Source organism: Pantherophis guttatus, chromosome 2 (genome assembly GCF_059756535.1).
Source record: "Pantherophis guttatus breed Tessera chromosome 2, ASM5975653v1, whole genome shotgun sequence".
NCBI lineage: Eukaryota > Metazoa > Chordata > Lepidosauria > Squamata > Colubridae > Pantherophis > Pantherophis guttatus.
This window is the reverse complement of record NC_142064.1, coordinates 167,662,942-167,690,796: the sequence shown is the minus strand read 5'-3', so window position 1 is coordinate 167,690,796 and position 27,855 is coordinate 167,662,942. Positions and strand designations below refer to the sequence as shown.

General features: G+C 39.2%; 1 protein-coding gene across 7 annotated transcripts in view; it reads left to right on the top strand.

Annotated features, from left to right (window-relative positions):
• QTGAL (queuosine-tRNA galactosyltransferase) overlaps window positions 1-27,855 on the top strand; it is a 137,562-nt gene that overhangs the window by 85,196 nt on the left and 24,511 nt on the right. For 5 of the 7 annotated variants that reach the window (XM_060688647.2, XM_034408434.3, XM_034408457.3 and 2 more), the window contains 2 exons: window positions 11,472-11,567; window positions 22,936-23,060. In XM_060688647.2, coding sequence (XP_060544630.1) covers window positions 11,472-11,567; window positions 22,936-23,060 — 221 coding nt within the window. The remainder of the gene's footprint in view (window positions 1-11,471; window positions 11,568-22,935; window positions 23,061-27,855) is intronic. The other 2 variants (XM_087887251.1, XM_034408453.3) reach the window with 1 other exon arrangement.

Sequence of the window (27,855 nt, the reverse complement as noted above, 5' to 3'; positions counted from 1 at the left end):
TCCATCCCAGACAAATGGTTTTTCCAATTTTGTCTTAAAAACCTCTAGCAACGGAGCATTCACAACTCTGAGAGGCAAACTATTCCATTGACTAATTGTTCTCACTCTCAGGAAATTTCTGCTTAGTTCTATGTTGGATTTCCCTATGAGGTTCCACCCATTGATCCTTGTCTTGGTCTTGGGTGCTATGGAGAATAAATCAACCCCCTCTTCTCTTCCCTGTAACTGTTCTTCAAGAATTGGAATACACTGTCATGCCATCCCTAAAATGTTCTCTTTGTAGGCTAAACATACCTAATTTCCTTAGACATTCATCATATGGTTTAGCCTCCAGACCCGGTATCTTTGTCGCTCTTCTATATACTATTTCTAGGCCTCAGCATCCTTTTGGTATGGTGAACGGAACTGGATTCAATATTCCAAGTATCTTACTACTTGGAATGATGCTATAACTTCTTGTGAACTTGATGCTATTCTTGTGTTAATGGGATTGCCTGGGATTGCATAAGCTTTTTTGGCAGCTGCAATACATTGCTGGTTCATACTTAAGTGGTGGTCCACCTCTCTCATAGGTGCTACTGTTGAGCCAAGTACTGCCTATTCTGTACTTACTTAAACATTTGGTTTTTCCTGCCTAAGTGCATGACCTTAACTTTTCACATCACTGAGCTGCATCTTGTTGAATATGCCCCAATGCTCAAATCTGTAAGACCCTTCTGAATCTTGAGTCCATTTCCCCCCAACCTGCAAATTTGAGGAGAGCCCCTTCAGTCTCCTTATCTAGATCATATGCTTCCTTCCATATAGATGTAGTTGAAGACCACATGTTGAGTGCAGCTGGTCAGCCAACTGCAAATATTTCTTGTGGTGGTATTATCTATTCCACATTGTTCTATCTTACCAAGAAGTAGGCTGTTGTCAACTTTGTCAAATGCCTGAAATCTAAGTATACTATATCCAAAGTGTCTCTTTAATCCACTAATTAGTCACCTTATCAAAGCAGGCAGTAAGGTTTGTTTGACATGTTCTGCTTTTACCTAAACCATGCTGGCTTCTAGTAATCGCCTTGCTTATTTTCTGGTGCTCTCAAGTCCACTGCTTCATTATCTTTTCCAGGATTTCCCTTTTCCCTAGTATTGATGTCAAGCTGATTAGTCTGTAGTTTCCTGGATCCAATTTTTTCCCTTTTTGAAGATTGGAACTACATCAGCTCTTAGCCATACTGACTTCATCCTTTTATATTTGGGCTTGGTATTCTATTCTAGTTATGTGTCCTGGTTTCAGTTTTTTATTTATTTTATTTATTTTAATTTTATTTTTGAATTTGTATACCGCCCTTCTCCCTGAGGACTCAGGGCGGTGAACAGCCAAATAAAAACATCAAATACAAATATTAAAATACAGTTAAAAATATATATATAAATTTGGCCCCATTAATTAAAACAATAAACAAAACAATTAAAAACACTTAAAAAGAGTTAGGCCAGCCCGGCTTGTTGGAAAAGGAAGGTTTTAAGGGCACGGCGGAAGGCACTGAGGTCATGGATTCTCCTTATCTCAGGGGGCAACTGATTCCAGAGGGTGGGAGCCCCCACAGAGAAGGCCCTCCCCCTGGGGGTCACCAGCCTGCATTGTTTGGCTGATGGCACCCCGAGGAGGCCCTCTCTGTGGGAGCGCACGGGTCGATGGGAGGTCGTCGGTGGCAGCAGGCGGTCTCGGAGATAGCTAGGCCCTATGCCATGGAGCGCTTTAAAGGTGATAACCAACACCTTGAAGCGCACCCGGAAGACCACTGGGAGCCAGTGCAGCTCGCGCAGGAGCGGTGTTACATGGGAGCACCATGCTGCTCCCGTCACTACCCGTGCTGCTGCGTTCTGGACCAGTTGGAGCCTCCGGGTGCTCTTCAAGGGGAGCCCCATGTAGAGAGCGTTACAGTAATCAAGGCAAGAGGTCACGAGGGCATGAGTGACTGTGCACAGGGAATCCCGATCAAGAGTTTTTATAGTTGTTCTTAAGTCTTTGACTTTATTAGAGGGTTCTTTGTACAGCCATGCTGGTTTCATTTGGAGCGTCTTGTTTTTCTTTCTCTGTAGTATTGCTTTTGTTTGGGCCTTTATTATCTTGTTTTTCAGTTTTTCACAAACATCATGAACTCTTTTTCCCTCTAGGATTTCCATCCAAGGAAACCTTACTAATCTCTCAGCTTGTTGAAGTTATCTCTCTTAAAATCTGAAACAGCAGTCTGACTTTGTTCAGTTACCTATGGCTGCATTATGGTGAATTCTGGTATGACATGGTCCTTCTCCCCCAAAGTTCTTACAGTTTACACTCCCTCAACCATTTCATCCCTATTAGTAAGAATTAAGCCCAGTATAGCTGACCTTCTAGTTCCGTCCTCCATCTTTTAGATGGAAAAGTTGTCAGGCATGGCAGGAACCTGTTTAATTTTTCACTCACTGCAGAGTTTGTTTCCCAGTTGATGCCCAGGTAATTAAAATTCCCCATTATTACAGTGGTGTGTTTCCTGCACACCCCAGCTAACTGATTAGGAAAAATATGATTAGGTCTGCTTGTTTGCGATTCCCCCCAGAGTTTTATTAATAATCAGGTTCTAAGGACTGAAGGCCACTGTAAAACCTTTTTTTCTTTCCTATAAGTACCTTATGGCTGCTTTGGAGGCACTGTTTTCTTATTGAAGTATTGCATCTCTTTTCAGCTTCAATTTCTTTACTGACTGTGGAATAATAGTTTCTAAGAGAGTTAGTTTAATCCTTTTTCTTTTTCATCCAGAGAGTATAAACTGTGCTACTTATTGTCGCACAACCACAAAGCATGCCGTTATCCCTGTAGATAATAGTTGCCAAAACATTATTTTCTTCAAATGCTTCTCTTTTTCTTTTTTCTTTACATTTTTCAAATGTATCTTGTAGTGTTGTGGCTGAATAGTGAAATTTTTGTTCAAAACACTTCACTCCAGAAGGTTATAGGCTTATCACGTTTTTCTTTTGGGCACATTACACAGTTACTTTTATGATAAGGTTGAAAGAATCTGTGTAATGCAAAAGTTGGAAGAAAGATTTCATTTTGAAAACTCATGTAGTTCTTTATTGTATAAGCAGTGCCATACTGTGGAGAGCTACTCCAACACAAATTTGTAGCAAGTTGTTTGGAATCATCTGTGAGTTCTGATTTGCAAATTGGACCAATTTGGTAGAAATATTAGCAGAGATTGCTTTTTTTTTTTTTTGTTAGTTTTCCAATCTTGCTTTGACTTCCACAGCCCAGTATACTTTCAATTTTCCTAACATTTACATTTAGGAAATTACTAGCTAAAATACAGTTGAAATTACTAGTTAATTTACAGTATGACCGTGCATAGTGGGGATATTGAATTTGTAATTCCAAATAACTGATGATGGTTTTTTTGTGAAGTGTTCTGGGATTTGTAGTTCAACAATCTTTGGAGGGTAACCAATTTTATTTCCTCTTTCAGTTAGAATTAATAAGTGTTATTGAAATATTCTGCAAACAACTGTCACGTTTTTATAAATTCATTTATTCTAGAATCTATGCAAATCCAAGAAAGAATAGTAAGCTGCTATCAAATGTGAATGATATTCCATAGAAGGGAATTTACTATAATTTTGTACTGTGGGAGAAAATAGAGATTTCTTCAAAATAGTCTCTTGCTGACAAAAATTTGTGGTCTGAAGTAAATAAAGATTTTGAAGTGTTTCTAGGAAGCTAATAGCAATGCTTCAGTTTGGGGCAGCAGAAAAACAGTGCTCTATTCTTTAGGAATAAAATTTAGTTTAACCACACAAGGAAACACTGAGTCCTGTTGGCTGGGCTTTGCTTAAGAACAACATAGCCGAGGTGGCATATATCCAGATGTTAGTGGCGGAACTTCTAAACTGAGGAATAAATGTCTTAATGTCCATTATATGTTTTTCTATGTGTTTCACACCTAATAAAACATTCAGAGATTGCCATAAATAATATCTAGAAACCTAGGCAGTTACACATGTCAGTATCAGTGTCAAAGACATATTTAATCATGCAAAGAAAAAATATATGAGATTGGGATTTAAAATGCTGTTTATATATTCCCGATTCAAGCCGAGTGGCTTGAAAGATTTTCTCTTTGACATCTAACATATGGTTCTCCCCCAGTAAAGGAATGATAAAATATTTTTCTCCGTGAGTTACATGCCAAATGTGCTTGTGCTGTAGAAATTTCTTCAAAACTTATGAAAATCCTTTAAGCCACAAAATCAAATTATGGTAACCAGTAGTTTCTTGGGATTGCTGGGTCTTTGAGTACTGCGGGTACTGTGACTGCAAAACAAGCCCAAATCATCACTCCTCCACTACCATGCTTGACGGCTGGTATGAGGTGTTTGTGCTGATATTCTGTGTTTGGTTTTCACCAAACATGGCACTATGCATTATGGCCAGACACCTCCACTTTGGTTGTGTCTGCTCAAGGGACAGTGTTCCAGAAATCTTGTGACTTGTTGCAACATTGCAAACATAAGCCGTGGTGCCATGTTCTTTTTAGAGAGAGGACAATTTCTCCTGGCAGCCTTCCAAACAATTCACACTTGTTCAGTCTTTTTCTAATTGTACTATAATGAAGTTTAACATTTAGCATGCTAACTGAAACCTGAAGAGTCTGAGATGTAATAACTCTTGGATTTTTTTGCAATTTCTCTGCACATTGCACAGTTTGACCTTGCTGGGACAGTCACTCCTGAGAAGATTGGCAACTGTTTTGAATGTTTTCCACTTTTGAATAATCTTCCTCACTGTAGAATGATGAACTTTAAATTGTTTGGAAATGCGCTTATAACCCTTCCCAGTTTTATGGACAGCAACAATTGCTTCTCTAAGATAATTGCTGATGTTTTTACTCTTTGGCATTGTGTTAACACACACACCTCAATGCTGGAGACAAGCAAACTCTTAAAATTTCAGCTTTTGTAGAGATAGTCCCACTTGGTGGTGATCTATTAATCAAAGGCACTTAATTAACAGCACATGGCTGCTACTTAGCCTCTTCATACCTATGGAATGGTTTCTCCATGTTGGATTTCTTTTTGTACTTTTAAGAAGTGCTACGAACCAGATGATTTTTACTATGTCCTGATATGCAAAACCATAGAACTCAAAGAGGGTGTACTTACTTTTTCTGTAATTTTGCAGCTTCCAAAGCAGATGAATGGTTTACACATGATGTAATAAATATGTAATCTTGTGAAGACTAGGCTTTGTATGGGATGTGACAGCTTGACAGCTTGTATTGTTTCATTTTTTATTTAAATCCAAAACAACTAAGAAGAACTTCCTTAATATGGATAAAGAAAGTGAAAGAATAATAGGTGGGAATGCTAAAAGAGAGTGTTAATGAAGGAGATCTTAAAAATAATAACTTTGGGGGATAATTTTTAAAAAGCAGAAAAATTTGGTTACAAAAAATTGGCTGTATGTTCTGTTTAAAGTTTTATCATGATTTCTTTACTTGCTTGATTTAAATGTGTCAGACTTATTTTTACTATGATCATAATGTAGTTTCATTCAATTTGTTATCTTTGTAAATAAATTCTTTATTGCACTTTTCCCATTTATCCTTAAATATTTTATTAAAACATTACCCAATAGTTTATCATGTACTGAAGCCATTTGAATAAATCTATGAAAACTTTATGCTGCCTGTCCTGCTTCAAGTTCACTGCTTATTTTCATTTAACACATGTAGTTTTTCTATCTTCTATTATCATCCATCTTTGCTAATTCTAGCATTTGCTTTCCATAAAGCCGTTTTTCATTTTTCCTTGTAATTATAATAAATGGTTACAGTACTTAAGTGTCTTAAGCCAAACATTTTAGAGTTTGAATACCATTATTATAGTTGTTTTTATTATGATAATAGTATGAAGGTCATAAACAGAGATCACATGGTTGTGGGGATGATGGAACTATGTAAGTATGAGGACTGGTTCATTTAGTGTCATTGTATGTTCGAATGGGCACTGAAAGTGTGGTTGTTAAATGAAAACCATCTGTGCCAACTCCGAGAGATTTAAGAAACTCCTTTTCTTAAAAGATCAGAAATTTACTGGTTGTATGCTGAAAGGGAACTGTGTTCATTGTTTTATGTCTGAAATGCTCATTGTATAAGGGAGAAAAATATTTTGTTTAGGCTTAGAGGTGTTAATTAGCCAATAAAGGAGAATATTTGTAGCTCAGAGTTGAAATAAGGGGTCCTTGGTGCTCTCTGAACTTGGTAGTTTTCTTGCAGATGTTTCCTTATGCAGACTAGATAACCTCATCAGTTCTAGTCCTGATGATATTACTTAGTTTGGGTAATGAAACATCTGCAAGAAAACAACCAAGCTCAGAGAGCATCAAGGATGCCTCTTGTTAATTAGCTTCAGTTGTTCACATTATGTTCTTGTTCTCATACAGAAGTTAACTGGTAAAATCAATTTTATATATGCAATTCTTAAAAAACCAACACACTTCCTGTTAATTACAATAGAGTAGCTTTCTGTCCAACTTCAGTTTGCAGTTCATAATGCCAATACGTATCTTTACATATGCCAATACAATGTGTAGTTTTCAACAAGATTAGCTGGAATCCAAAAACAAAAGAATGTTTTGTTACCAGTAATTTTTTCAAGCAATGAAAACTTAAATCAGTCAACCAATACCTGCTCTACAGTGCCACTAAATAAAGACAACCACATGTTGCTTTAGTTTAACCATTTGCTTTAAAATGCATTGAAACACAGCACTTGTTAAGTTTTCTCTGAAGCTAGAAAAAGCTGACCAAGAGACAATTTGTTTAAAAAAAACATGACTTCATATTCCCTAAGGCAAGGCAGAAAGTGGAGAATGAATTCATTATCTTACTGAATCTACACCTACAGATTAATTCATAAATCAATTCATAATGCTGTTCGACTGGTTTGTCTTGCCGCTTTCAAAAATTGGCATAATTTACGTGTGTATGAGTGTCTTAGGCACTTCTCAGGATCATCACACAAAGCTAGAGAGTTCCCATTGCTCTAGGGTTTGGCAGTAACTGTCAAGAAATGCGTGGAAGTTTGAGATGCTGGGGGAGGTGTAATTCCCAGCTATTGAAAAAAAGAAAGAACTGTGTAGGTTTTGTTCCTTTTGTTCCCTGTTTCTGGGTGGGATGATTGCAATATGATTGCAAGTAATTGTAATAACAGATTTGCAGAAGACAAAAAAACATTAAAAATATTCTACAGGTTCGTTTGTAGGTAGTTTGTTTGTTTTTATGTTTTAGTTGTTTAAGCGATTTTATAGATGCATGTTTAAACTTTGTACTCTTTAACAGATTTCAGTATATTTCATCTATTAGTTACTGTGTTTTATTTTGCAAGATATGTACCCATTTAGGCTGGAATATAAATGTATTAAATGAGTAATTAACTGGATGTAGGTTTTTTAAATTAGATTTTTAAAATAATATCATGAATTTTTTTTGATGGTAAAGGAAAGCTTGGATATTATGAGTTTGCTTTCTTCTATTGAATCAGTAGTATTTAAGCATGTCTGTTCATTTGTCTCGTTGAAAATACTTGCCAGTTAATAGGGTATGCTAATTTATACATTTCCTAAGGTGCTTTCATCACTGAATAACCTGGTATGTAATAAGATTTTTCTATCTTATTATAGGCTAAATATAATAAGCCTAAACCAGTCCAATTCTAATACTTCCAAATGTACAGTATAAGGCCATGGTGGCAAACCTATGGCACGCGTGCCACAGGTGGCACACAGAGCCCTCTCTGTGAGCACGCCAGCCATCGCTCCAGCCCAGCTTCACCGCACATCCACGCACACCTCCCACCAGCCAGCTGGTCTTCGGGTCTCTGCCGCACATGCACGGGGCGCAGGGCACATACAGGGGATGTGCATGCATGCACGGGTGGGTGGGTGAATGAGGCGCATGTGCAGGGGGATGCAAGTTTGTGCAGGAGGCTTTCCAGGCCCAAAACGGGGTGCCCCGTTTTGGGCCTGGAAAGCCTCCTGCACCAACCTGGAAGCCAAAATGTGGCACAGGGGACCAGGGTGCATGCGCGGGGGGACGCTCACATTGCATTTTGGGGGTTCGGCCACACGCATGTGCATTCGGCATCAAAAAGGTCAACCATCACTGGTATAAGGTATACGCGTCTGTTGGAGAGAGTTGTTCTCTCATTTATGGTTCATAGTATGTCCAGCTAGTAGAACTACCCCTCCCTCTCTTCAGTTCAATCACAAGTGTTTTTAGAGTTATAATGATTATTCATAATGAAATATTTTGGGACTTAGTTATTCTGACTATTGTAGAAGATTTTGAAATGAAGGCTAGTAGCAATCTGATGAAGTACACCAATATATTTAGTGTACTATTAGACAACTGGGATGTTTTGTTTTTGAAGTTTTCAAAAAACACTCTTACATGTTTTTAGTTACTTTTTTTAGTTTCTGGTTGTCTGTTTAGCTATTTGTAATTTTCTATGTTTAAATTCATTATTTCTTTTTCTTCTTCTGCCTGTTTCTCTCCATATATTTTCTTGAAATCAAGAAACTGAAATAAAACAGATTTACTTTTAACCTATGAATATTCAGATGTATTGTCTATGGAGATACTCAATCATCCAGGTCATGGTTGTCGCCAAAGTGCTTTTTTTCCTAAAAGGAAAATGTACTTTTGAAAAAAAGCACATTTGGTTCAGAAGTATTGATCAATTCAATACTGACAAATTTATTTGAGGCCTCAAAGACAATAAATAACTTCAAAAAAGAGAGTCCAACATTTCTACTTACTGTTACATGTATACTACAATCTTTTAGAGAACATTATTAGCTGCAGTATTTTTTTTTTATTATTGTTAAAGATAATGATAGGATTCATATTCTTGATTCTGCTAAGCTTTGGATGCACCCGCACATATTTGCAGGTATACCTTTTGCCTTTTTCATGTTTCTTCTCTCTGATTGCAAGATTGGAAAAAACTTTGGAAATTGACAGAGTTTGAGAGAATATTATGTGTTTTGAAAGATAGAGCTAAATAACACATTTTACTTATTTGGTCCAGAACAAGTCATTTTAACCTTAATCCATTATATAATACTGAATGCAACGACCAAATGAAGGAATGGAATGGCAGTGATACTCAAAATGGATATTGTAAAGTATGTGCTTAGCTATAATAAACAAAAGGAATGTATCTGTAAGAAAGGGATATTCACTGAATGTTTAAAATGACAACAAAAGCCTAGGATAACAAGGACATGATAACTGAACACAGACTTTCAATATCAAACAAAGAAAGAACAAGAAAAGATATCTCAGTCAAGAATGTCAACAAATAAAGGAAAATAAGAGAAATTTTAGAAGTTCAGAGAGATCATTGGAAAATGCACGACTTGGGTCCAACTATCTATATGACTTTTCTTCAGTGATCTTTCAGGATAATTACTCTTCCTATAATTTCAATATTGCATTTATGTCCTTTATACTAATTTCATTCAGAATGATTTTTGAAGATATACTATGTTAAATCTTAAAAACAAGATAATGAATGGAATGTATAATGTTGCTAGGAATAATGGTTTTAAGTATGTTGTTAAGTTAATAGAATTGCTTCAGAATTAGATCATTTTCTTCTTATAACATTTTGCCTTACAGATTTGTAGAACATTAGGTATGGAATATGATTATTTTTCTTGCAACCAAAATATGCAGTGAATATGATTTGAGCTATATTGTGCAGATCTGGCCTCCTACATGATGGCTGTAAGGTTAAGCTCAATTTTTTTTAAAAAAAATACTACTTTTAAAGACCGTTTTAAGAATATGTAGGGAAGTTGTAATGGAACAAGGAAACTAGTGAAAGAATCAGCACTGCAAAAATATGGCAGAATAATAACTGGATAGTGGTATTGTATGGATCACGTATGCACTGTGAATGAGCTAGGTTAAGTCCACAAGAAGCAGCTGGAAACAACGAATATCTGTCTCTGTTTGCTTAGCTCATAAAAGTAGCTTTAGATATAATACCTAGGGCAGGATGCACTATGCTCCTTTAACTTCTTGACAAGAAGATTAGTCTGCAGATATGTTAGACATTTTGTCTTATATTAATGGAAAAAATAGATTTACCTTACATAATCCGGATATTCTGGTTTATTTCAGCTCTAGGTTTAAGACATACTTGTTTAAAGCAAAAAAGGCTTTGTTGGTATAATTCACTGAAACTGTCATTCAGAAATATACAAATCAAGGGTCACATTCATTTATTTTCCTAGATACTAGTTTTCTTCAGTTTTCTGTGTAAATATTTAGGTTATTAAATTTGCCAATATTTCTACTCATATGTGCCATTTTTTGTTCTTATTTTATAGATGTTACTTGGACATAAAATAAATGTTACTAAATACCAATTGCCTAAGGCTGTTACGGACTCATTCAAATACTTTCCACTTGATTTGTTCTAAAACAGCACTTTCCATTGGTTGTTAATTTTGGCATATAATATGTAAACAGTAAAAATTACAGGTGTGCTTAGTTTCCAACTACTTTATTTCATGTTTGTGAAGTTTAGATCTTATGGGAAACTTACTACATGCCATAGAACAAGATATCGAATGCCGCTAAATTTTCTCTATTTGAATCTAAAAATCATTGACAAGCCTCAGATGCAAGGGCTACTTCTAAATGAATGGTTGAAAATGCCAACAACACTGTATAGGGAATGCATTAATCTCATTGTAGAATATCACATTTGAATAACGATCCATATATTGGGGTCCTTGTGTGCAGCATGGTGGTCTAGTAGTGAAGACACTTGCCGCCCACTCCGGAGGTTGAGAGTTCAATCCTAAATACCAGCAGGCATTTCTCTCCATTATATTGGGTTACTTATGTTTTTGACGCAAATTCATGATTTTTTGACAACAAAACCAGATGAGATATTGCAAAACACATGATCTCAGATTTGTAATCTGAGTTCTTGAGTTCAGTTTTGCTTTAGTGTGAAAAAATGATTGTTTTGGAAGCATGTTTCATTCTAGTCTTGTTGATTTTGTGATCTAAATGGTGTTATATGTAGCCCATCTTTTAAATTGTTCTAAGGAGAAAGTGATAGAGGGGAAGTACAGTTCATGGAAAAGTGTTTCTTACCTTCTTCAGTACCACTCTACCAATTAACAGTACTCTTCCCCACTGCAGCTTTGCAATAAAATATTCAGAATTTATTATAGTATTCAAAGAATTTCTTATTTGTCCTGAAAAATTACTGTTTTCTTAACAAAACAACCCATTTCTGTCAAAAGAAATACTTACCAGACTTTCAGCCTTAACAGAAAAGAAGTATTAGGTCCCCAAATTTATTTCTTAAGAACTATGCTTCTTTGAAAAACAAAAGGCTATTTTCTCATTCTGTTTCTAGGTTTTCACATCCCATGGACCAACAGTAATTATGCCAACTTGGTTCTGTTCTCGGGAATGGTTTTACCTTGTAGGAAGATTTAATGAAGAAGGAAAGGTACGTAATATGAAAAGGAGAGGAGCATAACCTAATTATGGGAAAGATTGATCTCACTCTTTCCCAGTTGGATGCCCTCCAGATATGTTAGAAGTACAGTTATGAGAATCTCCACCCAGTAGTGCTTTTGGCTAGAAATTCTGTGAGTTATACTCCTAACGTATCTAGAGGGCTCTAGGTTGGGAAATCTATGCAATAATGTCTCAAGAGATGCTTGCACCATGCAATCCTAATCACAGTTGAAGTTCTTCATCAAACATTTGACTGGGTTATATTTAATTAAGAAATTAGCTGTTTTCCAAAGTGCCATTGATAGAGGAACTGAGCAACACAGATCTATTATTATGGCATTTTCGTTGATTGATTGATTATGTGCCCTCAAATTGATGTAAACTCATATAGATAGATGTATGGCAATCTGTCCCCAGCCTGGTTCTTCAGCTCTTCCAGTGGAACACCAGCATCACTGTAATTCATGATATAAAAATGTTAATATTGTCATCAGTAATATTATCTCTGGGAAAGCACAAAAAAGGAGCACTAATGTGATGCTATTTGTTCTGTTATTTGTGAAGACATTATTGCCAATCTGTATTGACATTCTGCAAGCGCGTAAGGAACATCAGCTTTTTCACAACAAGTAACTCTAGAATTTTCCCACTATTAACACAGCATTTTAAATATTTTGCCTAGTACTGAACCCTGTGACTTATTCTGAGACACAGGGCCCTGAATGGCATTTGAAAGAGACATCACAAAACAGTGTGAATCACAGCTTCTGTTTGAGAATTGACTCAGAAGGTACTTAATATAATGAGCGTTACACATGATAGAATTGTTTTGAATGGCATTTTCTACTAACTTCAGTGCAAAGTAGTGTATTGAAGTGATGTCAGACATAACACACGAAATCTTACAATAATGAACTCATGTTATATAAGATGGAAGAGGTCTGTATGTATGTTATTACATATTGCTATCCTGCAAAGAAACACAGGGTGAGTTATAGTTTAAAAGACAGATATGCAGATTTTTATTTTTTATTTTTGCTTTTAAAAAGAAAAAAAGCCTCTGATGATCAGGCAACTCAGTTGGGATTGTCAGAGCCTTTTAAAAGCATTTTCTCCTGATCGGAGGGAAACGGCAGTCAGGCATGGGAGGAACTCCGTCTGTGCAGCATAGGACCGAGTCTGCAGATTTGAATAGCTCCGCCCTCTGCTGGTGTTCTCCAGTGTTTCGACTCGGTCTATGCTGGACAGACGTGTCTTCCCGGCCTGACCGTTTCTCCACACCTTTTCCTACTTGGATCCAAATTGACTGTTCAGATCGATATTTTAATTGGCTATTCAATTCAAATTCAAATTGTTTTTTGATTGTTGGTGTGAAGGGTGAGTCTGCCTGATACCGCCACAGCCGCGGAGCGGTTTTGGGACTACCTGCTGGCAGGACCATTCTAGGGGCTACCTGGTCATCCCAGCCTTCCCCCTACATTGGGTGAGCCTTTCCCAACCTTGTCTTAACGGCATTTGCCTAGTAGCCCGACAAGCGCTAAGCACCATCTGAAATTGGAAGCACTTTTAGACCGCGTTTTACTGCTGGATGGCTAGCGGTCCGACATCGCAATGCTATGAGTGAGCTCTGTCTCCTCGTTGCCATAGCCCCCATCGCTTTGAAGCCGGATGGCTTGCGATCTCTGGAGCAGCAGGCTGAAGCCCCTTCTCTTCGCAAGACTTCGGATCTCAGCTAAGTGGCAGCAAATTCGCCTTATCGCATTTAACGCTCCCGGGGGGTTATTGGCGGACGCCACAAGGCAGCCTCGCACTGCAACTTCAACTGCTGGGGGGAGGCGCAGGCATATGAGCAGTCCCAAGGGGGGGGGGTCCCTCGGGTCTACCCCCTACTCCTAAAAGGTCCAAAACGAGGGAAGCCGCGACTGCCTCTAAAGCTTCTAAAACCTCCAAGAGGAAATGCGGTGGCATAAGGCACTAGAAAAGGCTGACCTCAAGGCCCAACCACAGCAGTTGCCTCAGCCAGCGGCCATTTTGAGCCCTGTTCCTCGCTCACCTCAGAGCAACATGGATCCGCCTCAACCCAGAAGGGAATTATCGCCTGGCCAGCCAGCTCCATGTGGGCCCTTACATCCTCCAGGGAGTGAGCCATTATTCCAGACCCTCCCTGCTCCCAGCCCTTCCTGTTCTACTCAGCCACCTGAGGACGTCCAGGGAACACTCAGATCTCCTTCTGGATCCCAGATTGGGTCTCAAAACCTGTGAAACCACAGGTTCCAGTTTTTCAAGCCTCCTTGGAGGCTATAATTACCAGGGCTATTCAGCAGGGGCTCGTCCAAGGATTGCAACAGGGATTGGTTGGCCCTGTCCCACAATATGTGGACTATCTTCAACCTTAGCCTCTTCAAGAGGAGTTCTCCGAGGTGGAGCCAGCAGCATCTCTTGAGCATTCAGAGCAGGGGTCTGTTTCTGAGGAGGAAGAGACAAGATTCCTGGCTCTTTCTGACGATGAAGACCTAGCCCCAGATCAACCCACCTTCATTGGCCTTTTTCGGCCTCAAGTTTTTCGGTCCTTACTTTACAAGGCTCTTTCTATCACACGATTTGGCGCAGCTTGTCCATCCACTGTGGAGCCCTCAGTGGATAATGACCCGACTACTTCCTTATTTGCGGAACATTCAGTGGAACCTGAGACGGTGCCTGCGCCTAAGCTCTTTACCAATGTTATCCAAAGACAGTGGGCCATTCCTGGCTCTGGTCCGGCCCCTAATGGTTTAGACAAGCGCCTTAACGATTCGGCGCCCGCTCTTTCAAATCTCTGGCAGGTACCTCCTGTGGATGCCCCTATCGCAGCACTGACATCCTCCACCCGGATGACGGGGTCCCCAGAGGAGTATCTTTGCCCGGAAGATAAAAGAGCTGAAAAAACATTGATCAAGGGACACCAGGCTGTGGCCTGGGCTATACGAGCCTCCACATCGACTTCATTTTTCAATAGGGCGTTGCTTCTTTGGCTCAAACAGCTTCAGGATGGACTTCCTCCCTCTGACACAAGGACCCATCAAGATTTAAAATTGTCGCTGCTTTGGAGTACTCAGCGGATGCCACTTTGAATTCGGCTAGATTCGCAGCAAAGTCCATTGGTTCCACTATCGCCTCCCGTCGCCTTCTATGGCTCCGTCATTGGCAGGCCGATGCCAGGAGCAAATGGCAGTTGGCCTCCTCTCCATTCTCGGCTGAGGCCTTATTCGATCCACCATTGGATCCTCTTCTCGTTGAAACCAGGGACCGTCGCAAAATCTTGCCTTCTGTTTCCCGAAGAAGTGATTCCATTATGCACCTTATCCACAGCCCCAGCCCTTTCGGGCCTCTGACTCCGGTTTCTACCAGCCTCGCTACCAGCGGTCATTTCAGATCAGACCTCAACAACAGGATTCTCAGGTCAGACCCGGGGGCAAGTTCCAGCCTAAGTGGCCCTTTCGGGGAGGCAGGGGCAGACCTTTCCGTAGAGCCAAGTAATCTCTCCTCCAACATACCAATAGGGGGATGTCTGGGCCTATTCGCCAGTCAGTGGGAGGTGTCAACATCTGATGCGTGGGTCAGGGAGACTATCCTTTCCGGTTTATGGCTGGAGTTCCGCTCCACCCCCCCCCGACTGTTTTCTTCACATGTCCCATTTCTCGGGACAAAGTCAAGCGGGAACTTGTTTCCGCGGCCATTAAACACCTCTTAACCATTAGGGCTATTCAAAGGGTTCTCCGAAACCAGCATGTTCAGAGGTTTTATTCCCGCTTATTTCTGGTGAGGAAATCCTCAGGAGGGTGGAGGGCGATTCTTGATCTTAAGGCCCTGAACCGGTACATAATATACCGCCGGTTCAAGATGCACACCCTCCACACTATCCTGGACACCATCAGACCGGGTGATTTTCTTTCTTCTATCGATTTGACGGAGGCCTATCTCCATGTCCCCATTCACCCTGATCACCATAAATTCCTACATTTTCACTACCTCGGAGGACATTATCAATACTCCGCCTTACCGTTTGGCCTTTCCTCCGCCCCACGGGTTTTTACCAAGATTATGGCGACCCTCGTCGCCCACATTCGCTCTCTCCCCATCAGGATTCAATTTTATTTAGATGATATTCTTATCCAATCCTCTTCCATCCACTCCGCCCACCGGGATTTGTCTACCACCATCCATGTGCTTCAGAGCCATGGATTTTCCATTAATTGGGCCAAAAGCCATTTGTCATCCTCCACTAGCCTCCAACACTTGGGAGCGATCATTGATACTACAGCCTCTACTGTCTCTCTGTCTCTGGAACGCCAATCTAGCCTCTGCTCCCTCGCTCAATGTTGCGTCACTGACCGTTCTTCCTCGGTTATTGTCCTTTCTTGCCTCCTGGGCAAGATGGTCTCAACCTTCGGCATTGTTCCTTGGTCTCACCTCCACAGCAAGGAGTTACAATGGTTCCTCTTGCCGCATCAGAAAGCCCACTCCAACATGGAACTGCTCAGGGTGACCCTGCCAGCCGCTAATCGCCTCTCTCTAGTGGTGGACCTCACTGGCGATTTCAAAGGCCAGTCCCTTCCGGGAACCAACACAGCTGCTTCTCACCACTGACGCCAGCCTCTCAGGCTCGGGGCCCCACTTGGAGCACCATCTAGCACAAGGTCAGTGGTCATCCGCGGAACAACGTCTCAACATCAACATCTTGGAGTTGCGTGCAGTTCGCCTCGCCCTCACTTTCTTCAAGGACAAGGTGGAGTCTCGCAACGTTTTTGTCCGCACGGACAACGTAACGGCAAAGGCCCACATCAACAAGATGGGAGGTACACATTTGAGAACCTTCATGAGGGAAGCCTTACTCCTGGGTTGCTGGGCCGAAACTCACTTCAGCTCTATTCGTGCAGACCACATTTCAGGGGGTGGCGAATTCACAAGTGGATGCCCTCAGTCAACATCGGCTGGACCACACGGAATGGAGCCTTCCTGTTCGAGGAAATAACATCCTGGTTCGGCCTTCCCTCGGTGGACCTCTTTGCATCAGCTGCAAACCATCAGGTTCCAAGGTATTTCACCAGGTATCTAGATCCCAGGGCAGAAGCCACTGACGCACTTCGCAGTCCCTGGCCCTCGGGCCTTCTATATGCTTCCCCCCCCCTTTCCCTTAATTTCCAGGGTCCTCCGGAAGCTCCTGGAGGAACGGGTGGAACTCATTCTACTGGCCCCTCGCTGGCCCAGGAGGCATTGGTACGCGGACTTAGTGTCCCTATCTGTGGCGCGGCCCTGGACGAGTCCCGACGATCAGATCATCCTCAATCAAGGGGCTCTGACCCATCCAAACGCATCTTGGTATCACTTGACCGCTTAGAGATTGAGCGGCGTCTGCTGACGGAGGCCAATGTACCCGCCCGGATCATTTCAACCATCCAAGCATCCCGCCATGTGTCCACCAATCGCATCTACAATGTTACTTGGGCTTCTTTCATGTCCTGGTGCCAACGGTCCTCGGTACCACCCCTGTCAGCTTCTATTATTCACATTTTGCAATTTCTACAGGAGGGATTCGACTCGGGTTTAGCACCCAATACCCTTCGCCGCCAGGGAGCTGCCATCTCCACAATCTTGAACTGTGGCTCTTCTACACTGGTCTCCAGGCACCCTGTTATCCGCCATTTTTTGCAAGGTGCCTCTAACCTGCATCCCCCGACAGTCCACCGCTTCCCCATGTGGGACCTCAACAAGGTTCTATCAGCCCTGACTATATCTCCCTTCGAGCCTCTCCGCCTTGTGTCACTTCGTTTCCTTTCCTTCAAAGTATCGTTCCTCGTCACCATCACGTCAGCTCGCCGCATTTCGGAGGTGGCTGCCCTGTCAACTCGCTAGGATTTGTGTATTTTCCATTCGGACAGAGTCGTTCTTTGACTGGACCCTGCCTTCGTCCCGAAGGTTAATTCTCTTTTCCACCGAGCACAGGAGCTGGTCCTTCCTAACTTTTGTCCCAATCCAGCCCACCGTCTGGAACGCTCCTGGCACACATGCGATGTGCTCTCAAAATCTACATCAACTGCACATCTTCATTCTGCAAGACTGAAGCCTTGTTTGTATCGTTCCAACCAACATCCATCGGCTGAAAAACCACTGGCCCTATGCTGGGGAGGTAGATCAGGGCAACTATCACTACGGCTTACCAACGACAATCCTTACCGATTCTGTGCAACATTACGGCGCACTCCACCAGAAACGCCGCTACTTCGGCCGCCTGGTCTACCCAGGCCTCGTTGGAGGAGGTCTGCAAGGCTGCCACCTGGACTAGTCTAACGCCTTTTATACGTCACTACAAGGTGGACTCCTTCGCTTCGGCAGACGCAGCATTTGGATGTCGAGTTCTCCAAGCAGTTCCCACTGCCTAGCGGTGCAAGGCCTCTCTTCTTCCCTCCCGTTGGACATGCAGCTGTGGTATGTCCTATGCCTGACTGCCATTTCCCTCCGATCAGGAGAATGGACGTTGGTCTTACCTGATACGTCCTTTCTCTATGAGGAGGAAATGGCAGTCAGCCCCACCCTCTAGGGAGGGATGGGGCTTCCTATTAGAGGGGTGGGTGGATTTTATTCTCTCTCATTTCAGGAAGACATGTCAGTCTGCGTCAGCACCCTCGACGAAACACTGGAAAACACCAGCAGAGGGCGGAGCTATTCAAATCTGCAGACTCGGTCCTATGCTGCACAGATGGAGTTCCTCCTATGCCTGACTGCCGTTTTCCTCCTCATAGAGAAAGGACATATCAGGTAAGACCAACGTCCATTTTCTATTGAAGGCTCTGACGATCAGGCACCTCAGTTGGGATCGTCAGAGCCTTTTAAAAGCATTTTTTTACAACCTCTTCGCCGAAGAAAAATGCTTTTAAAAGTAAAAACAAAAGCCTCTGATGATTGCACAGCTCAGCTGGGCATGGGGGGGGGCAGGGATTTTTGCTACTGGTTCTCCGAACCACCCGCCGCCATCGCTACCGGATCAGGCGATCCGGTCGAACCGGGAGCCCCTGTTAAAAAGCATACTAATACATGGTTTAATAGAGTCATATTAATTAGCTAATAATTTTATTAGTTATAATAGAAAGTATGAAAGATATTTAATGGAATGATATTAAGTAAAAGAGGCTGAAGTGAAAGAGGCTATGGATAGCAAAAAATGTTAGCTGCAAAATTTGTAGCGAAGAGACATATAATGCATAGTGTGTAAATAGAGAAAAGGAAACAATGAATTGATAGGATTAAAAGAGGCAGATACCATAGAAATGGATTCTGTTGGAAATGAAAACAATGTTTTGGAAGAAGGTGAATAATAGTTCTTTGTTCATTCATAATATGTATTTCTAACAGTTTTAGAATAATTTCTTTTCCAATATTCCCCTCCTCTTACCTCATTTTCTTTACATGAAGGAAAAGTGAGCTTTGGTCTCAACACTACTGATTTTCTGAAATTTATCAACATAATTATATATTTTATTGTATTTCAGAAAATATATAGCATCCCAGAAAGAGAAAGTTTAATGGAAACTGAAAAATCTTTAAATATGTTTTGTCCTTAATTCTGTTCAGCGCTAAGGAGAAAAATAGAAAAGAGAAAACTACATAGCACATATTTCATAGGGTCACAGGAAAAATATTAGAAGTTAGAAAATGAATATTTAAAGTTAAAATGAAAGTAGTTTTTTTTTTCTGGTGAGTGGTGGAATGTGAAGATATTAGATTCAATTTTTTAAATAGCTGAATTAAAATATTGTAAGGTTGCCTAGGGATTTGTCTAGCTGCTCTGGGGAAAAATAAAGACAAAATGCAGACTCTGATATTTTTGGCACATTATGGATAAAACTGAACAGAGATCAGTTCTTGAGCTGAGTCCAAGATGAAGTTTTAAAGCAAAAACAATTATGCTTATAAATTTCTTTAAAACAGCCCTTCTTAACAGCATACTTTAATAGTATGTTGTTAAGCATGCTGGGGTAATTAATCCAATGCATTGCTTGATCTTTACTCCTTTCCAAGTGAACTGTGGCTGCTCATATATTTTTGTTTCAGGAGGTTAATTCTTTAACTTTGTTTTTCAAAACAACCAAGCAATTATAACTTTATCACAAATTTCCTGCTTTGAGATTGGACCAGTATAATTTACAAACCTATCAGGGCATGACTCTTGGGTGCAGTCACAAAACTAGGAAAAGTCTTGATTGGATTTGTATCGTTTGGGGAAAGTCTAAGGCTAAGCATTAGATGAATGAATTATTGTAACAGGTTTTATAGATGTGTCTTTGGTGGCGGCTCCAGGAAAAACCAGAGTTTGAAACCATTATGAAAACTATACATTGGACATTGTCCTCCTTATGCGTGCATGTGTCTGCAAGCAAATGGAAAAGTAGGACCCTGTGATCTGTTAAGAAATAATAAAGATCAGTGAATTCAAGTTGTAGATATATGAGTGTTATGGTGATAACTGTTCAGATACACATTACCTTGACCTGTGTTCCTTGACTGTAATGGTGTTTTTGAGGAGTCTGCATACAAGAGATAGTCTTGTTCTAAAAATCAATATTAGGCTAATATTTTTAATTCTATCAGTCCAATTTAATGTGCTTTTTATTCTGCTGTAGCTCCCAATGAGCACATTTTCTCAGTAGATGTTGTTTGGGTTAAAGTTGCTTTAAAGTGTTATGCTTCTTTCTGAATAAATATTTATCCTTATCACAATTAACATACCAGTAGCAGTATTTGTTTCTGAAGATATATAACTTACCAAGCTGTTCATTGGTAGTTCATTGATATATAACTACCAAGCTGTTCATTGTTTCCTTATTATGGTAACCATGCTTTTCAAATTAGTAACCCTTTTTATTTGAAGTGGGCCCCTTTCTATTTTGGCATGGAAGTATATACATATTTTAAAGTAGCACTTCCATACATTGGTGCCGAAATAAGTCACAGAACATTTAAATCACAGTATTCTTAATTATGGAATCTAGTGAAAGTAATAGTTTGAATGGGGAAATATGCAAGCACTGGGAATGGTATATGAGGTAATAAATTCTACAAATATGCATGTGGCAACATACACACATACATAGACACACACACGAACTTGGGCCGCAGGTTGCTTTGTAATTAGAACCATGTGGTTAACTTGACTTAACTTGGAGCATGATATGAAGAACAGAAGCCAGGTTAAATTTTGCCATTGACATAGCATCACCACAATGTTGAGCACAAGGGAAGAATAAATCTCACTAGAATGTAGGTTGAAGAAACTGGTGTTTTCTTTTTCTGGTGGTTATGTTGTTTTTCACATTCCCACTGCAAGTATTCATTATTCTCTGCTAAATTCTTTAATACCCTTATTATTAAACCTGATAGAAACCTATATAAGATACTTCTTTTCATTATCAAAATATTGCAGAGGTTAATGGAAAGCTGCAGCTGAGTCAGTACACAGTTCTTTCTACCCAATGGCAAAAAATAAGCAGACTTTTTCAATCAGTAGTATTGCATCTGTGGTATCTGTGGCTCCTACAGAAACAATTTTTTATGTCCCTTTGTACTTACTACTGCTAGTTGTTTATCTATTCGGTACTGTGAAAATGTCACCCCAAAATATTAGTATTTAGTTCCTGTATAAGAATTACATATACTCAGAATAATATCTGAATATTAAATCTTGGAGAGAATCATGTAGCTGAATCATGAAGAAGGGATATTACCAAATCATCCATGGTAAAATACTTGCAGGGTAATAAGCCCAGAAAACCCTTGAATGATAAAAAGCTGGACAATATAGTTAGACCTGATCTATACAAAATATTTCAAATCAAGCTGTTTCTTTGGGTTTAAATTAGATCATGTCTATTTTTGTAGTTTTCCTTGCTTTTGCCTTTGCCTCTTGGCAAATATGAACACTAAGTTAAAGGTGGAACTGAGCTTTTAAGGTTAGGTTAGGTTAGGTTAGTTAATACTACAGATCCTTTAAATATTTACACAAAAGACTTTGGAATGCAAAAAGTGGTTAGAATTTACTTTCATAAATTACAAACATTTCAAGAGATGTTGTTAAGATGTTAAGAGGTTGTTAAGCTGTGTCAGTTTCCTGGTGGGAGGTTCTTTTAAATAATTCTGATCATTTTTTACTTGTTTTTATATTGGGCATCTATCTATCTATCCAAAATTAAAGTCCCATGCAGTAAAAACTGAAAAGAAGACTTGGTCATTTGATGTAATTATTTTGTCTTCAATACAGCATGCCCAAAATCAAACAAAATGCAACATATTATATGTTTTCAAAATGGAATTTTATTTAACTACTCTTCATTTAAAATAACTTTACTCTTTAGCAAAAAAGAATCTTGGAGCTGCTTACTTGTGAGCAATAAAAATCATAAAAGTATGAAGAATGAAGTTGGCAGTTAAGCAACAATTTGTAAATTAATTATTTTTAGGACTATTACGAAACACTTTAGGATGGAAAAGTGTTTAGAACAACTGAGAATTCAACAAAACAGAATGCTGTGCTTTTATCTACTCCTTCTGGAACCCTTTGATATAAATAAATAGCATATTCTGCCCACTATTTTTTTTAGCCACCTAACATATATGTTAGTTTTATGATTCATTTTCAGTGTGATGCCACTAATCTTGTATGTCTTTTCTATAAACCAAACTTGTTTACATAGCATTGTCTCATGACAGCTTGGTAATAGAGTAGGTTTAAAAGTGAACAATATCTTGAAAATATTTGAGGATTATATGATTTGTTTTACATTGTCACATGACTATACTGTTGCTATATTCAAACAGAGGTTATTGATCATTTTCATTTATATGAAATAATGGATAGAATTTGAGAATAGGATTTTGAAATTATGTGTCTGATATGAAGAAAAATGGTATACATGGCTCTTACTGACATTTCATCTCACATCCTGAAATGATGATGGAAATTTAGAGTACTCAATTTTTTTTATTCTTGTCAAGATTGGGTGACATGTATGATATTTTTGCCAAAGCACTGGTTTCTCATAGTTCCTATCAATTTCATAGGGCACAGCTATATTTTGTTCTTCAAAGATTTGGGGGAGGAATATTTTTGCTCTCAAAAATCAAACAGAAATCAAATGCTTTTCCAAATATTTCCAGTAGTTTCTCATTGCCTTTACTACAGATTAGCTGTAGAAAATATTTCTGAAGGTCCATTAAATACATTTATTCATAGGTTCTAATACATTATATTAGAGTTATATTGCTATAGATGTTAAAAGATAATAGTTTACTGTATCAAGTTTTGCACAAAGTATGGTCTGTTGCAGGGGACCCCAGAGGATCTGCTCTTCTTTTATGAACATCTTCGAAAAGGTGGAGAAGTGTTTCGAGTTGACGAGTGCCTCCTCCTGTATCGTTACCATGCACAGGCAGCCACTAACACAGTTTTAGAGTAAGTCATGTTTTATATCAAACGTCTTGGAGTATTAAGAAAGGGTTTATCTCCTAACAGTAGAGGCATTTCTTTGGATAATTTGCTTGCAAAGTTACAATATTTTTTTAAACTTGTAAATTACGTAATGCTCAACAACTGTGGTCTCAAATTATTTTTAGTATGTCAGTTGAATTTTTAGAACACCTAACTTTTAACCCTAAAATTAGTTATTATGGATGCAGCTATGATCCGATCCAGTGGTGGGTTTCAAAATTTTTTACTACTGGTTCTGTTGGCGTGGCTTGGTGGTCATGGTGTGGCTTTGTAGGCGTGGCTTGGTAGACATGGCAGGAGAAGGATATTGTAAAATCTCCATTTCCTCCCAATCAGCTGGGACTTGGGAGGCAGAGAATAGATGGGGGCAGGGCCAGTCAGCATTTTTACTACTGGTTCTCTGAACTACTCAAAATTTCTGCTACCGGTTCTCCAGAACTGGTCAGAACCTGCTGAAACCCACCTCTGATCCGATTGTATAAACATTTCACCTGACTGCTTTCTGGCTTTAATCATTTTAGTTGTCTGTTTTATAAGTATTGGGAAACACCCAGCAGGCAGGGAGGAGGAATCAAGCAGTGAGTTAGCCTTGAATCATTGACCTCACCTAATCTCCGTGAAACTCTATCTATCAGCTCCCAAGGGAAGAAAAGCAGTCCAGGGAGATTCCTATATTATAGGCAGAATACAATAAAATAGTTAGCTTGAACTCTCATGTGAATCCATTCTTTTTCACCTACATGCTGACAAGCTTTCCATGTGATTCTACACTAGAGCTGTAGAATTCACTAATTCACCATGGACAACTCAACCCAAGACAACTTGCCACAGACTAGTCACTTGCGTCTTGTTGGTCATGGCAAGTTGTCCTAGACCTTTAGAACTGAGTTTAAGATCATTTTCTATTATATCAACTAAGTAAACTCAATATCATGGGATATTGAGCTTTAAATCAATTGTACAACTTACTGGTATTTGTTCAGAGAAGTGCAGAGGCCATGCAGAGTTCTTTACAGAGACTGAAGCCTTAAAAGCCCATCTTTGTAGGGTTTATGGCGATTCTAAAGCTAATGTTCCAAATTTAATTAAAAAATGGAGACATACTTTAAAGTATATAAAATAAGGAACCTGAGTGGCGCAGCAGACTAATGTTACTGTTAAAAGGTAGTATTTCACTTCCAGCTGCCTGCAATTACTGCGAGTTCAATTCTCACCAGGCTCAAGGTTGACTCAGCCTTCCTTCCTTTCTAAGGTAGGTAAAATGAGGACCCGGTTTGTGGGGGCAATAAGCTGACTTTGTATAAAATATACAAAGTATGAAGGCTGTTGCTTAACGCATTGTAAGCCACCCTGAGTCTCCGGAGAAGGGCGACATATAAATCAAAATAAAAAAAAAAGTTTCTGTCATTTGCTGAGATTCTTAACAAAACGTCTTCTCCATCACACACTTACATTTTGACAGAAAAATATGAGCCCATAAAGTTTTAACCAGTGTTAAGTATTGACTCATTAAATGTGAGCCATTTTATAGTGAAAAATCCTTTTTGTACATAGAAACTATTACATCAGTTACATAGTAAACATCTGTAAAAGTATTCAGTGTATATAATCTGTTTAGTTTCAAAGGTTATGAGCAACACGCTTGATATGAATTTTGCACATAAAAAAAGAGGAAAAATGAGTTTTTGCCCAACACCTGTTGTCGAGTATCAGTGATTTTTTGGGGGGTTCTTTGTATCCATATGTTATTTACTGAGATAAGTTTGTAAAATGTAACAAACAATTTACTAGAAAGAGTTTGATCACCACAATGAAGGAATATAGAGTGTGGAAAGCAAAAAATAGATTTCTTATTGCTACTTAAAAAGCATCATATTGTTCGGTATGTGATGTGATTGTTAGAATTTTTGCAACCTTTTCTAATGATATTTCAAACTATTTGGGAGACAGTTTTTCCTGCTGTGGGAAAAATGTTTTATTAGAAATGGATTTGTTATGAATTAACAGCAAGCTGTTAAATCCATTTTACAAGACTGTATGGCACAGACCCCTGGATTACAGCATACTTGCAGAATGTGAAAATGGCACAAAGCAATTTCAGATGGGTTTTGTACATAGACAAATATGAAGCTTCCATTATCTCTTTCTTTCTCCCTCTCTTTCCCTTATTCCCTCCCGTGTTTATTAGTTCTGAAATGAATAACATATTTCAATTTTGGGAAAAATATTTCCTCAATGTAAGGCAAACGAATTGAGTGTTGATTATTTTGTATTAATAATACGATTCTTGAAACATTCAGGTCCAATTACATAAGGTGACAATTGTATATATTTCAGCGATGGAGCCCATGATCTGAAAAGGAATACTAGCATGGCAGTACTTAAGTCATGCCTTTTAGTGCAGTTTTTATTTTGTCTGAGAAACTTTTACTTTTCCTTTCTAATTGTGTGTGGGGAAAAGCTATGCAAGTCAACGTATAAAAGCTTCTAAAAGCCACACTGTGATTCAGTTTGTTCTTCCTTCTAACTGGGTTCCTACAAAGAAAAGGGCCAAGACAGATCTGTGCAGAGACTTTTAGGTCTCTCAGGTTTTCAGAACCTCAGCCCCAATTATCTCTACATATTCTGTTATTCATTGATAACAGTAAAAAGACCATGAAACCTAAAACCAAATGATTATGTGCTCTTTTGACCACTGTGTTGACTGATGTCTATTTAATGCTGTTGTATTTCCATTGAGTATTTCCATTGAGTCACTGATTTCAGGATAAAATTATTCTTTGTACTGGTCAGTGGCCTATTTATTTTATTAATTTGCTAGATTTGTGTCCTACCTGTTCTCAGGAGTTAGTAGTAACATAGAGCATTCTCTTCCCTTCTCAACAAGCCTGTGAGGGAAACACTAATACTAATCTACAGGATCGGGGAGCTCATCTGGGGGTCTAATTATACAAAGGATTAAGCCCATAAATATCTGATGCCTAATTGAGCAAAGAATCATACATCTAGCTTTCAGACACCTAAAAAAACATAAAAAGATATCACCTGGATTTTCTCTGTCTAACCTGAACAAATATAATTTCAAGAATGCATTTAAATTCACAGTCTTCACTCTCTTATAGTCAGGATTCATAATACTTGAAGGGTGAAAATTGGAATCATCACTAGGTTTTCCTTAAAAGAATAGTTCCATTGAAAAATGCTGGTCAAAAAGGCTGGACAGAGTCACTGGCTGTTTGCTCTTATAAAGTTTGCCCCTTTTTTAGAATTCGTGGTTTGCTTCAAAGCAAGGAGGGCATCTCCCTTTCGATCATTTTTAGCTCCAAAATGCTTAAAGCAATTTTCTCCCAATAGATTTATTTAGAATGCTTGCATAAAATATGGGAAGAAGAGATTATTTGTTGCATTTTAAAAGAAGTGATAATTTACTAAAATCGTTTATACTTGTGATGAAGAATTCATTATTATTATTATTATTATTATTATTATTATTATTATTATTATTATTATTATTATTATATTTAAATTTGTTTACCGCCCTTCTCCCAAAGGACTCAGGGCGGTGCACAGCCAGATTAAAATACATACAATACAAAATTTAAAATAATTTAAAACAGAATTAAATCCAATTGGCTTCCCGAAGTATTTAAAACCCATTACCCCTTAAAAACCCTTTAAAAATTTCAAGCCAGCCCAGCTTGCTGGAATAGGAAGGTCTTCAAAGCTCGACGGAAGGTACGGAGGTCCAGGATTAGTCGTATTCCTGGGGGTAGCTGGTTCCAAAGGGCAGGTGCCCCCACAGAGAAGGCCCTCCCCCTGGGGGTCGTCAGTCGGCATTGCTTGACCGACGGCACCCTAAGGAGGCCCTCTCTGTGGGACCGAACTGGCCGGTGGGAGGTTATCGGTGGCAGAAGATGGTCTCGCAAATAGCTGGGCCCTAAGCCATGGAGCGCTTTAAAGGTGAGAACCAATACCTTGAAGCGCACCTGGAAGACCACCGGGAGCCAGTGCAGCTCGCGCAGGCAAGGTGTCACACGGGAGCGCCAAGTCGCTCCCATAATTACCCGCGCGGCTGCATTCTGGAGCAGCTGGAGCCTCCGAGTGCTCCTCAAGGGGAGCCCCATGTAGAGAGCAGATTACTTTATATTCTTTTTATTCTTTACCATATTCTTATTTTTCCCCTTTCTATTGTTTTCTGCTTTTTCTTTTTTCTTTTCTTTTTTTAGTTTGTATTAGTTTTCATCTTTTTAATTGTAACTTTTAAGAACAATGCTTTAAAAAAAAACAATGTGGAGCTTGACTGCACTGCACTCAGTTATTTGAATTATATCCACTTATATCTATAGGCAAGCAGTTTTCCCTAGGAATCCTTACAGATGTCTGAAGGCAAGCTTGTACAGGAATTTTTAGATTTCATAATAGATGTGGTGCCGAAGTGCTCTGCTTTTATATTTCTGAGGGCAGATTCACATAGCTAATGTTCAGCTAATTTCTTTTCTTGATAGTACTCAGTTGAAATCATTTACCTCCAACAGTGACACCTGTGCAAGTATTCTAAATAAAGTTAAAACTGATTTGGCTAATTTAGGTAATATTTGGAATTTGAAAGAAAAACATAATACTTGAAAACAAGTGTTTGGATACGATTTCAGGTTGAAATGTATGTATATAATTGTAGTCCTCTGAAATCATATTTAAACTATCTGTCTTTTAGTACATGTATCTTCAGAAATTAATCTTGATGACAATTACTAGAGAA